The sequence below is a fragment of the Elgaria multicarinata genome, chromosome 7, assembly GCF_023053635.1.
Source record: "Elgaria multicarinata webbii isolate HBS135686 ecotype San Diego chromosome 7, rElgMul1.1.pri, whole genome shotgun sequence".
NCBI classification, from domain to species: domain Eukaryota; kingdom Metazoa; phylum Chordata; class Lepidosauria; order Squamata; family Anguidae; genus Elgaria; species Elgaria multicarinata.
The window spans coordinates 74,055,949-74,068,162 of record NC_086177.1 but is presented as its reverse complement, the minus strand read 5'-3'; the positions used below and the strand labels follow the sequence as shown (position 1 = coordinate 74,068,162).

At 41.5% G+C, this 12,214-nt stretch overlaps 1 protein-coding gene across 1 annotated transcript in view; it reads right to left on the bottom strand.

The window, feature by feature from the left end:
- Window positions 1-12,214, bottom strand: part of SULF1 (sulfatase 1) — a 125,183-nt gene that overhangs the window by 7,290 nt on the left and 105,679 nt on the right. Inside the window, exons 13-19 of the mRNA XM_063130815.1 lie at window positions 11,162-11,432; window positions 8,812-8,908; window positions 7,891-7,985; window positions 7,247-7,315; window positions 5,689-5,861; window positions 4,826-4,968; window positions 2,562-2,685 (exon numbers count right to left, since the gene is read on the bottom strand). Of these exons, the coding sequence (XP_062986885.1) occupies window positions 2,562-2,685; window positions 4,826-4,968; window positions 5,689-5,861; window positions 7,247-7,315; window positions 7,891-7,985; window positions 8,812-8,908; window positions 11,162-11,432 (972 nt within the window). The remainder of the gene's footprint in view (window positions 1-2,561; window positions 2,686-4,825; window positions 4,969-5,688; window positions 5,862-7,246; window positions 7,316-7,890; window positions 7,986-8,811; window positions 8,909-11,161; window positions 11,433-12,214) is intronic.

Genomic DNA, 12,214 nt, shown 5'->3' with positions numbered 1-12,214 from the left:
TAGCAAAGGTATGATATATGGAAAAAAATGAAATCAACTCTGCTTGCTTTGTAATTATTATGCAATTACCAGGCTTAAGACATGTTGATTCCCTAAACCATGTCAATATTCAGAGGTCCCATACAATAAAAATAAAGAGGGGGAAAAAGTATAATAATAGCATAATCAAAGGGTACCATCCGGTGTTAGGGGGTGTTTGTAGTTAAATAGAATTAGATAGCCTCCTCTGAAGATGTCTATAAAAGTACTAATAAATAAAGTTGACTTGAACTTCTTTTAAACTGCCTCTAGTCTGCACTTAATGCCTTGAATGCTGTGTTGCCATGCTTTCTCTATATAAGGCAACTCTGCTGTAAGTCACATCAGACTTTCCAACATATTTAAGCCAAAGCGATTTCAATTATAATACATCTTAGTTATCTCCAACATATTTAGAGGCCCCTAATATGAAGCCCTAAGCCATTGCTGACTTGGTTTGCTCCTAAGTCCGGCACTGGAAATTATTCTGTCATATATTCATAGAATCATAGAATCATAGAATAGCAGAGTTGGAAGGGACCTACAAGGCCATCGAGTCCAACCCCCTGCTCAATGCAGGAATCCACCCTAAAGCATCCCTGACAGATGGTTGTCCAGCTGCCTCTTGAATGCCTCTAGTGTGGGAGAGCCCACAACCTCCCTAGGTAACTGATTCCACCGTCGCACTGCTCTAACAGTCAGGAAGTTTTTCCTGATGTCCAGCCGGAATCTGGCTTCCTTTAACTTGAGCCCGTTATTCCGTGTCCTGCACTCTGGGAGAATCGAGAAGAGATCCTGGCCCTCCTCTGTGTGACAACCTTTTAAGTATTTGAAGAGTGCTATCATGTCTCCCCTCAATCTTCTCTTCTCCAGGCTAAACATGCCCAGTTCTTTCAGTCTCTCTTCATAGGGCTTTGTTTCTAGACCTCTGATCATCCTCGTTGCCCTCTTCTGAACACGCTCCAGCTTGTCTGCGTCCTTCTTGAATTGTGGAGCCCAGAACTGGACGCAATACTCTAGATGAGGCCTAACCAGGGCCGAATAGAGAGGAACCAGTACCTCACGTGATTTGGAAGCTATACTTCTATTAATGCAGCCCAAAATAGCATTTGCCTTTCTTGCAGCCATATCGCACTGTTGGCTCATATTCAGCTTGTGATCTACAACAATTCCAAGATCTTTCTCATTTGTAGTATTGCTGAGCCAAGTGTCCCCCATCTTGTAACTGTGCATTTGGTTTCTATTCCCTAAATGTAGAACTTGGCATTTATCCCTATTAAATTTCATTCTGTTGTTTTCAGCCCAGCACTCCAGCCTATCAAGATCACTTTGAAGTTTGTTTCTGTCTTCCAGGGTATTAGCTATCCCACCCAATTTGGTGTCATCTGCAAATTTGATCAGCGTTTCCTGCACCTCCTCGTCCAAATCATTAATAAAAATGTTGAAGAGCACTGGGCCCAGGACTGAGCCCTGCGGCACCCCACTCGTTGCCTCTCCCCAGTTTGAGAAGGTTCCATTGATAAGTACTCTTTGAGTCCGATTCTGTAGCCAACTGTGGATCCACCTAATAGTTGTTCCATCTAGCCCACTTTTAGCTAGTTTGTTAATCAGAATGTCATGTGGTACTTTGTCAAAAGCTTTGCTGAAGTCAAGATATATGACATCCACAGCATTCCCACAGTCCACAAGGGAGGTTATCCTATCAAAAAATGAGATCAAATTAGTCTGACAGGATTTGTTCCTGACAAATCCATGTTGGCTTCTAGTAATCACTGCATTGATTTCAAGGTGTTTACAGATTGACTTCTTTATAATCTGCTCCAGAATTTTCCCAGGGATGGATGTCAGGCTGACTGGTCTGTAGTTCCCAGGTTCCTCCTTTTTGCCCTTTTTGAAGATAGGGACAATGTTAGCCCTCCTCCAGTCGTCCGGCACCTCACCCGTCTTCCATGATTTTGCAAAGATAATAGACAAAGGTTCTGAGAGTTCTTCCGCTAGCTCCTTCATTACTCTTGGATGCAGTTCATCGGGCCCTGGGGATTTGAACTCATTCAAGGAAATTAGGTGTTCTTTGACCATTTGTTTATCAATCTCAAACTGCAATCCTGCCCCCTCAACTTCTGCTTCACTTAATATTTATATACAATGAAGTGTTGCATATTCATCACATACAAAGCACACGAAGCTCCTGAATAAAAAATATTGCCAAAGCATTATTTCTCAAGAAGTTGCATACGTTTCATTCATTTTCCAGTTTCTTTTATATTTGGTATTGTATTTTAAATTTTTCCACTGCTGCCAGCTTCTGTTTGGTTATTATTTTTACTTTTATATTGTGTTTTTTAAACGATTACATTTTATACTGTATTTTAAAGTCTGTATTTTATTGTCTTGTATTTTATGGTTTAAATTGTTGCGAACCACCCAGAGAACTTCGGCTATTGGGCAGTATAAAAATGTAAGAAATGAATGAATGAATAAATGATTTAGTCACCCTTTGTAGTGAAAACCATATTCAGAATTTTATAATGGTGTGTTGTTACCTGCTTCAAGTCCTTTAGGTTTTGGGTTGCATTGCTTATAACCTTGACAACTCCGTAATTCCATTAGCTGGATGTGTAGCTGGTTCAAAATGCCTCTTTCTACGGTGTGCACTGTATTTGTCAGCTGGGCAAAAAAGAGAAAACAGAAAGAGCACCATTTTAGGAGTGTCTGCAATTGCAAAAGGTACAATCCTCACACCACCAGAGCCTACACACTTGCAGTTAAGACAAGCTACCACTGCTCCTTACATAACCCTTGGCAATTACAGCATTGTCTTCCCAAACATATGTCCAGCCTTTTCTTAGCTGGAAAGAAAGAGCACAGATGTCCCCAGCATAAGTGATACACACCATGCGCATCAAGAGGGCTGTAGAAAAATGTCGCCGAAAAATGCCATTGCCTTGGTCCCAGTGCTATAGTTGGAAGGCATGTTATGCAGTAGCCTTGCTGAAAAAGCTGCAGGTTTGGGTCTGGATCAGTATCTGAATGTGAAACCACCTGGAAACCCTATGTATATTAGCATCATCATCATCATCATCATCATCATCATCATCATCATCATCATCTATTTATTTATTTCTTACCTGCCTCTCCTTCTGGATCGAGGTGGGGAACAACATTAGATACAAATACCATAAAATACATAAAACTGATTAAAACATGTAAAACTAATACAATACTAAAGTAACAGTCAAATATCTTAAAATTCAACTGGGTAGGCTGGCCAGAAGAGATCAGCCTTCTTGAATTCAGAAAGACTATTATGTTGATAAATCTCTCCCGGCAGGCCATTCCACAGTCTGGGAGCAGTTCCATCATGAAGTGAAAGTGGGAGATAAATGTAATACATCAATATATACTGAAAGTACAGTGCACATTTTTAATAAAATTAAAATCAAAATGACTTCACCAACTTGCAGGGGATGTTCTATTTCTGAAATGGGTGTTCTATTTCTACATGGTTTGGGTCCAGGTTACCTGCGGGATCACATTCCCCCATACAATCCGCCCCGCACACTCAGGTCCTCTGGGAAGAATTTACCTCAGTCAGCCAAAACTAGGCTGACAACTGTTAGCCAGAGGATCTTTTCTTCTGCCACCCCCAGACTATGGAATGCCCTGCCGGGAGAGATTTGTCAACTTAATAGTCTTGTCGAGTTTAAGAAAGCCATAAAGACTGATCTCTTCCGGCAGGCCTACCCAGATGTTTTTTTAACATGTCCAATTGTTATTTTAATATTTTATTAGTTTTATAAGTTTTTCACAGGTTTTATGAATTTTATGGTGATTTTACATTTAATGTTGTTCCCCACCTCTATCCATAGGGAGAGGTGGAAAAGAAATAAATATTCTATTCTGTTCTTCAAGAGCTTTTTAGGTGGACTTTCAGCAAAGCCTTTTTCAGTGGTGAACCCCCGTTCTGAAGTGCTCCCCCAAGGGAAACTTGCCCCGTGCTCACACTGTTATCTTTTCCGTTCTCCAAGGTTTTGAAAAGCATTTTACTACTTTTAGTGATTAAGATCTATTATTTTAGCTCAGGAGAACGCAATCTTTCTGGCCCCAAGAGTTGCATTTGATACTGGCTTGGGGGATGGGGCCCCCATGCATACACAAGCACATATATCTGCATGCACACGCATAGAGCGGCACTCCATATGTTTTCTCTCTGCTAGCCTTCTCTCCACCTGCTCCCCAGCAGTCCTGACACAGAAGGCTCCCCATTCCCTCTGCCAGAGATGCTCATACACATTATTTATTATTATTATTATTATCATCATCATCATCATCATCATCATCATCATTTATATACTGCCCCATAGCCGAAGCTCTCTGGGCGGTTTACATCTCTCTTTCTTTGCTGGAAAGAGCAACTCATACCACTGCTAGCAACAGTATAATCGGTGAGAAATTGTTCTGTCTATAGGGCTATGGGGGGATTCAGTGGAACCGGGGTGGGGGTTCAAGGCGCCCAGAGGGCCATCTTTAAGACATTGAGGAGGCACTGGTTGTGCACTTCTGTTTAGTCCCTCTGATGTGATTTTCACTTTTGTACCTGACAGTCAATTTAGTTTTTGTATTTGTATTATATGTTATCCTGTGTTTATTAGATGATTTTAGTATCTTGAATGATTTTATTGGGATTTTATTTGTATCTGTTTTTGGTGCCACTATTGCTGTGTTTTAAACTGCACAATGACTAGAGAAATTTTTTTTATGAGGTATTTAATCAGTGTAATGAATAACTAAAATCACACACATTTACCTGGTAGGGGTCGGTGTTCATGTCAAAATACTCCAGGAATCCTGTCGCAAACTCACAGAAAAGGAAGTTGTGTGTTTCATTTACTGTTCGCAAGCACCAGTAAGTGTTGTTATTTGAGCTTGTACACGCACAAAATGATCCCACTGTTGGGAAGGGAGAGGGGAAAACCAACTTTAATGGAAGCATGTATTCACTTCAGTCCAGAAAGGGCAATCCATGCATCGCTAACACATGCAGTGTCTCATGCAATAAAGTGCAATGCTTTAGGGAAAATACATTTGATTCCAACCCTTAGAAATGCATCCACAGTGCTTCATCTCATCATCTCCTTTTAGAAGAGACTCACTGATGGTAACAGCAGTTCAGGGTTGTCAGAACTCCAAAGCAGCCATTCTAGCTGGTATCCTTGAATAGCTCTTCTAAAGTTCTGACTGAAACCCAGAACAGATTCACCACCCCACAGACATCAGAGTCACCAGCCTCCCCTGGATAGGCCAAGATGTTCTGCAACACACCCTCCAACTCTTATTATTTTATGTGCAATGCTGAGCAGACAGTGGACATTGCTAGGTTCGACAGTACTGCCCATCTGAGTGGGAGGCACAGATTCCAAGCATCCCTTTCACCCCGCTTAAAGCTGAAATTTACCAGCACCAATCATCCATTTAACAGGGCAGATCCTTATACTAGTCCATTTCATGCAAGGGAATCAAACTTGAGGAAGGGGGCATTTAACTGCCCCCCCCGAAACACAAGGCAGATTTTAATGTTCCTGAAATCCATTTCACATTTTAATATTTGTGGTTGGTAAAAACCCAAGTACTTATTCCCAAGAGCATGCATCTGCTAGAAGCGGTTCTTACAGTTCCAAAATGGTGCAGTCTGCCAGTGATTGTTATCATGGGTAAAACAAGTGAGTCCAGGAAGGCTGCATTCATCTCCTTTCTTCTGGCGCTTTTTCCCTTTCCTTTCCTTCTTTCTTCTCCGGTTCTCTTTGAAGAGCTGAAGTTTGCCATCCACTTCTTGGGCTGCTTCCCTAGTCAAATTCAAGGATATTTAATACGCGAGGGCATAATCCTAATGTTTTTTAATTAGTGCAACCTTCCCTAACATGGATCCCTCCATTATTGGGATTTTAACTCCCATCATTCCTAGCCATTGGCCATGCTGATTGGGGATGATGGAGATTGTAATCCAAAAGATCTTGAGGGACCCAGGTTGGGGAACGCTGATCTAGCACCTAACTAAAGTTTGTGAATTAGCACATCTACATGTTTTGTTGCTGAAGGGAAGAATTAGCTTGTTTCAGGGCTGAACTTTGGTGTTACCACTCACCTGTGCTTGCTACTGAAATCCCCTTCCCTAAAGCAGGTGATTCACATAACAGAGAGTAATGTTTAAATGGTCTTGGTATAGGCACTGTCCTAAATGTGGATAACCCACTCCAGCGTTATTTGTACCCAGGTCTGGGCAATACTAGAATGGAAATACTTCCCATTTCAAATGTTTAGCACCAGTCTAAATATTATACATGCTATATAGATCACTAAAAAAGAAAGGATAGTTTTCAGCAGCCACCACATTTGGGAAGTAACATCTAAACTGGATATTGTTCTTTTTGCTAATAAGGACAATGGGGGAACCTTTCCCACTTGCAACCCTGACTTCAGTTACAGAACTTGAAACGTTCTATATAAGATCATCTGGCTGAAGTAAGATTGTTCCCTTGAGCACCTGTGGGGAGGTACACCAGAGTAACCATTAACATGTGCTGAGGCTGCTTGGTTAGTCCCCCATCTCTCCAACATGAGATGAATTCATACAATAGTTTGCAAGTGTATGTGTGTACGGGATGGGTGGGGGAGGAATTAAGATGCAGTGGCCCCGTTCAGAAGACACCTTAAACCACGTCATAAACCACGGTGGTTAAGCCAGAAAGCCAGGCTGTGTTCAGAAGACACCTTAAACCATGGCTTTAACAATAGTGAATAAGGTTTCTGGCTTAACCACCACGGTTAAAGCCGTGGTTTAAGGTGTCTTCTGAATGGGGCCAGTGTCATTTTCCCATTGTGATGTGTTCCTGTTAGTACACCATGGCTATATATTTCTATTTAACTATGGACTAAGAGATGAATAGAATTGTCCCTCAGGAATGGTGGGGTAGGAAAACTTCACAAGATTTTTGACAAGTTACTTAGGCCACCAGCATGAGGGATACGTAAACAGATTGAAAGTCATCCAAATAAATCTGTCTTTAAAAATGCACAAATTCCACACTCTTAAATGGGGTCTTTGCTAATAAAATTCCATCAGCATGTGTGCCACTGGACATGCCTTTAGGCTGCTTGTGGTGGCCCACCAGATCTCTGCTGGAATGGCGACATGCTGAATTAAGGGGGAAAGAAATAGAGAGGGGCTCACTTGAATGGATGAAGGTGACTCGTCTTAAGCTTTTCTTGAGCCTTCACCCCCTTTTCTTTGTTGTAATAGCTGTAAGGAAATGTTATGACAAATTTAACTTCTCATAAAATTGCCACTTAAAACACAAATGTGGCTGTCATTTTCAACCACAAATCCAGATTGATGAATACTGTATGTTGGGGAAAATTATCCATACACCCATGAATTTTGGTTTTCCAATAGGAAACTGGAACTGATAATGACCGCAATACCTGCCCAGATGCTATGATCAACACCGACATGGTCTTCCTCTGAGTGCCACTTCTAAGGGAGGCTCGGAAGGTGGCAACAAGGGAGAGAGCCTTTTCAGTGGCGACCCCACCCTGATTATGGAATGATCTCCCTCCTGGCACCCTCATCTTTTCAATGCCAGGTTAAGACTGTTCTCTACTCCCAGGTATTTAATGGCATATGATGGGGCATATATGTCCACTGTCCTAACAGGTCTAGTGTTTTAATGAAATTGTTTTTAGCTGTTTTAAATGTTGTATATCACTGCATTTTAATATCTGGTGAATTCTTGTCAACCTCCCAAACAGCTTCGGCTATTGGGCAGTATAGAAATGAAATAAATGAAGCAGTTAAGAAAAATGTTTTTTCCTTACCTCTTTTTGCTACAGTCACATTCATCAGGTTTTCTTCTTTTTAGATGTCCTCTCACTTCTCTTAAATTTTTAATTTTATCTTGGAGAGCCTCAATCTGCCAAGCAAGTTTCAGGTTTAATAAGATTATTCTATACATAATGACTTCATTGGTATGATAGAACATGTTAAACTATTTAACACAATGCTACTGAAATATTAATATGTTAATATTTTTGGTTTTCAGTCAACCTTTTTAAGCATTCTGATGATTATAATATATCTTGTACAATGCTACCACAATAAAATGTCCATTATAACCACTTCAAAAACAGTGAACTGACACCAAGAAATAATGAGTGGTCCAAAGCCACGCTATGGTTTAGTGTCATGTGCCTGAGACTTGGGCTCATGGGCTCTTCCTCCGATGCAGCCATGACAAGATCAGAAGCTTTCTAACCTCTTTGTCAATATGGGCTTTGTGATGTTTCCAGGTTCTGGCTAATTGGCATATTTCTCCCTTGAAGTGAATAGAAGTCCATTGTTGTTGTCATGTGCGAACCCAGAATTGTGGTTTGTTTAATTATGGTTTAATGAAACAAGCCAGAATCAGAAACCATGGTTTGAATTTGGCTTGTTTCCCAAAGCCATAGTTAAGAGCCTTAATTTAGGAATAACCATAGTTTGTTCAGGCTAGCATAGGTTAGTCTAGATTAGTGCATAGTTTGTCCAGGTTAGGGAAAACATTTGCAGACATGTAATTTAAAATTATGATTTAGCATTACATTCAAACAAAACAAACAAAACCAGTGTGTTTATGGATAAACAGGGATTTGAAAGTAGATCTCTTAGGACCTGTTGCAAGCATTCACCCACTGATTTTGCTAGATTATTCTGCAGCAAAATACAGTGTAAATTCTTAATTAAGCAAAAGGTATTCTAACCTCTTTGTCAATATAGGCTTTGTGATCTTTCCAAGCTCTGGCTGATTGGTACAGTTCCCTCTCACAGTGAATAGAATCATTTGGAAGAATAAAACACCTAAAAGGATGAAAATGGGTAGAAGAAAATATGGGTGATATGTGTCAGTTATCCTGGGAAACTGCAGCTTAAATCATATGAATCTGTGTAAGAATGAAAAAGTGAAAAAAGCGTTGGTACTACTGTAGTCCCAGCATCTTAGAACAGGCAAGTGGGTCAAGCGCCTGCTCTGAGATCCTTCCTAATGGGAAAGCAATGCCAACACCGGAGATACAAGACTGTATGTCTGAAAACTGAGTTACTGATTCAACCTATTGAGTTTGGGTAGGCTGAACGACATAAGAACACAGTCATTCCTATGGTGCAGAAGATCATTTTAAAAAATTGATTTCACCTCCATAAGTGTGCACAGCAGATTTCATTAGGGTGTACATCTAGGGATATATTTTTTTTTAAAAAAGGGAGCGTTTATTTAACATCCAATCATAAAGGACATTGTTTTTATTCATTTATTTAAACACTGTAGACATTGATGCCTTACTCCCCATTCGGCTTGCCTGACTGCGGGCGAGCCATTGCAGGTGAAGGGGGGAGGGAATGAGGAGACGTTCCTCAAGCCCCAGCATTGGTGGGGCTTTGTGGTGACACTGGCTGGAGGAGGGGCTTACGGGGAGATATTAGCTTTGGGGAGCCCTGCTCCGGCCTCTTTGAAACACTGTGTGCTCCTGGCAGAGTGATTCTTTCTCACTCCTGCTGCCAAAAGCAACAGTGTGATGATAGGGACGGCAGAAGCAGAGCAACCAAAGGGCCATTCCCACCTCATGGATGTCATTTCAGCACAGCATGTGCCTGGTATCATTTACAAATAGCTCTGTTGGCACGAGGTGGGTCATCGCAGCCACTCCAGCAGAGGCCTAGAGACCGAGGGGGCACAGAGGCTCCCAGCAGAGTGATTCCTTTTCACGGCTTGCTGCTGGGAGCAACAGTGCTCTCTCGGAGGCAACAGTTCTTTGGCGCAGTGGTGGAACAGCCAGAAGGCAGTCGGAGGACAATTCCTGCTGCGTCTAGATCCCTACTCAATGGCCCCCTCAATTTGGCACTTACTGCTTGGGACATTAGGGTGTGCCAGGGCCTATGTTCACCTTTATCATCGTTCACTATGCAAAGCCCCTCTTCAAATTCCTATATTGGACTGGCCGGCGAGATCACATTACGCCAGTCCTTTTACAACTTCATTGGCTGCCAGTCCAGGTCCGGGCCCAATTCAAAGTGCTGGCATTTAAAGCCCTAAACGGTTTGGGGCCAGGTTATTTGAAGGAACGCCTTCTCCCACATGTACCTGCCCAGACCTTAAGATCATCTACAGGGGCCCTTCTCCGTGAGCCCCTGCCAAAGGAAGTGAGGCAGGTGGCTATTAGGAGGCGGGCTTATTTATGTATTTATTTATTTATTACATTTCTATACCGCCCAATAGCCGGAGCTCTCTGGGCGGTTCACAAAAATTAAAACCATTCAAAGTATAAAACAACAGTATAAAACCATAATATAAAATACAATATAATACACAGCTTTCTCCGCTGTGGCACCCTGGTTGTGGAATGAGCTCCCCAGAGAGGTCCGCCTGGCACCTACACTGTACTCCTTTCATCGCCAGCTGAAGACCTTATTCTCTCAGTATTTTAACACTTAATTTTAACTTAAATTTAAATTTCACTGTTCTAACTCTGTATTTTAATCTTATATCAATTTTGCTGCGTGGTTTTATCCTGGTTGTGCTTTTTATACTGTATTTTGTATTTGTGCTTTTAACCTGTTGGTTGTTTTATTATGGTTTTAATTTTTGTGAACCGCCCAGAGAGCTTTGGCTATTGGGCGGTATAAAAAAATGTAATAAATAAATAAATAAATAAATATTGAGCAGGAAGGTCTAAAGAGGGCTTCTATATGTATTTGCCTAAATAAAATTAGAAGTCTTCACACAATCAAGAACACTGTTTTATCAGGGTGTGTGATCGCATTCAAGTTAATGTGCATAGAATGTGCTCCCTACACATCTTGACGTTTCCTGTTCCAGCATCACATCTGAACAGGGATTCTGTCTTTCTCGAAGGACCAGCTCAAAGTCCACATCATTGCACCTTTAGCTAATCGCCTGATCTGCATCTCCAGCTAGAAAAAAACACCTTTTAAGTGTACACAAATCCTTTCACTCAAACCATATCCTTACGGCAACGGCCTAACATTGCAAATGCTACCCTATAAATCACCATGTACACTGATAGTGTATAACAGCAGCAACAAAAGTGTTCCTACTTATGAGTCACTCTGACAGAGTCTGGCTGGCCCACTGTGTTGGTCCCGTCAGCTAGCATTGCTTCGTCACCACCAGCCCCATGATCTTCAGAATGGTCCTCCTCACTGTAGCTTCCATGCCTCTTTACAACACTCTTGGGCTGAAGAATGTGCAGCTCCTCTTCCTCCTCCTCCTCCTCGTCCTCCTCCAAGTTTATATCATATATTTCCCCTTCGAATTCCACAGACAGGGAACGAGTCTGACGAGTGTGAACAAACCGGGGTTTGTATTCTGTGTTGTTCAAAGAACACAGATACATTGTTACATAACTACAAACTTTGACCAGTTTCAAAGGATAACAAGGAGGTTGGGCCAAGGACTGATGTGAGGTGAAAGATGGCAGTAAATTCATGTTGATTTCACCACAGGCCTCCTTAGTTTGAACAGTATAAACGTGCATGACTTTCCCTGACCCTGCACTGATCATTTATTATCTATCCATCATTCTATCTATTTAATAAATGTCTACCCCACCTTTCAGGGCAAACCCCCTCACAAATGTGGCTTTAAAAACTGCCTCAGATCTTTAAAAGCCCATTCAAACAGGACTATGCTGAGGCTTGCTCCTCAATGGCAGCAGAATGAGGTGGTAAAATCCTGTAGTGGTAGAATGGACAGCACCATTTTTGAATGCTCTGCTATGTAAAAGAAATCTGCTTCCTGCTAGGAAAGAACTAGTACACCAGAGAAACAGGTTCTGGCTTAGCCAGCTCCCTGGTATGCTAGTTTTCTACCTGGGGGTCTTTTTAAAAAAATGGGGAAGCATCCAAATATGTAATTTTCCCATCTGAACTCATACAGTCCATTCTATGATCTCCTTCTGCTGTTTAGCCCCTGTTTACCTTCTCTGGTCTCCCTAATACAAGAAGTGAACGTTTCATTCCATATGATAACTGCTTCACATCAGAGTCCACTTGAGGGCACTGCAGAAGCATGTTTCGAAAACTAGCTAGATCGGAATTTCACTGTTGTGGGGATCTGGATGTGTTAAAATGCAATATGGACAAAGAATT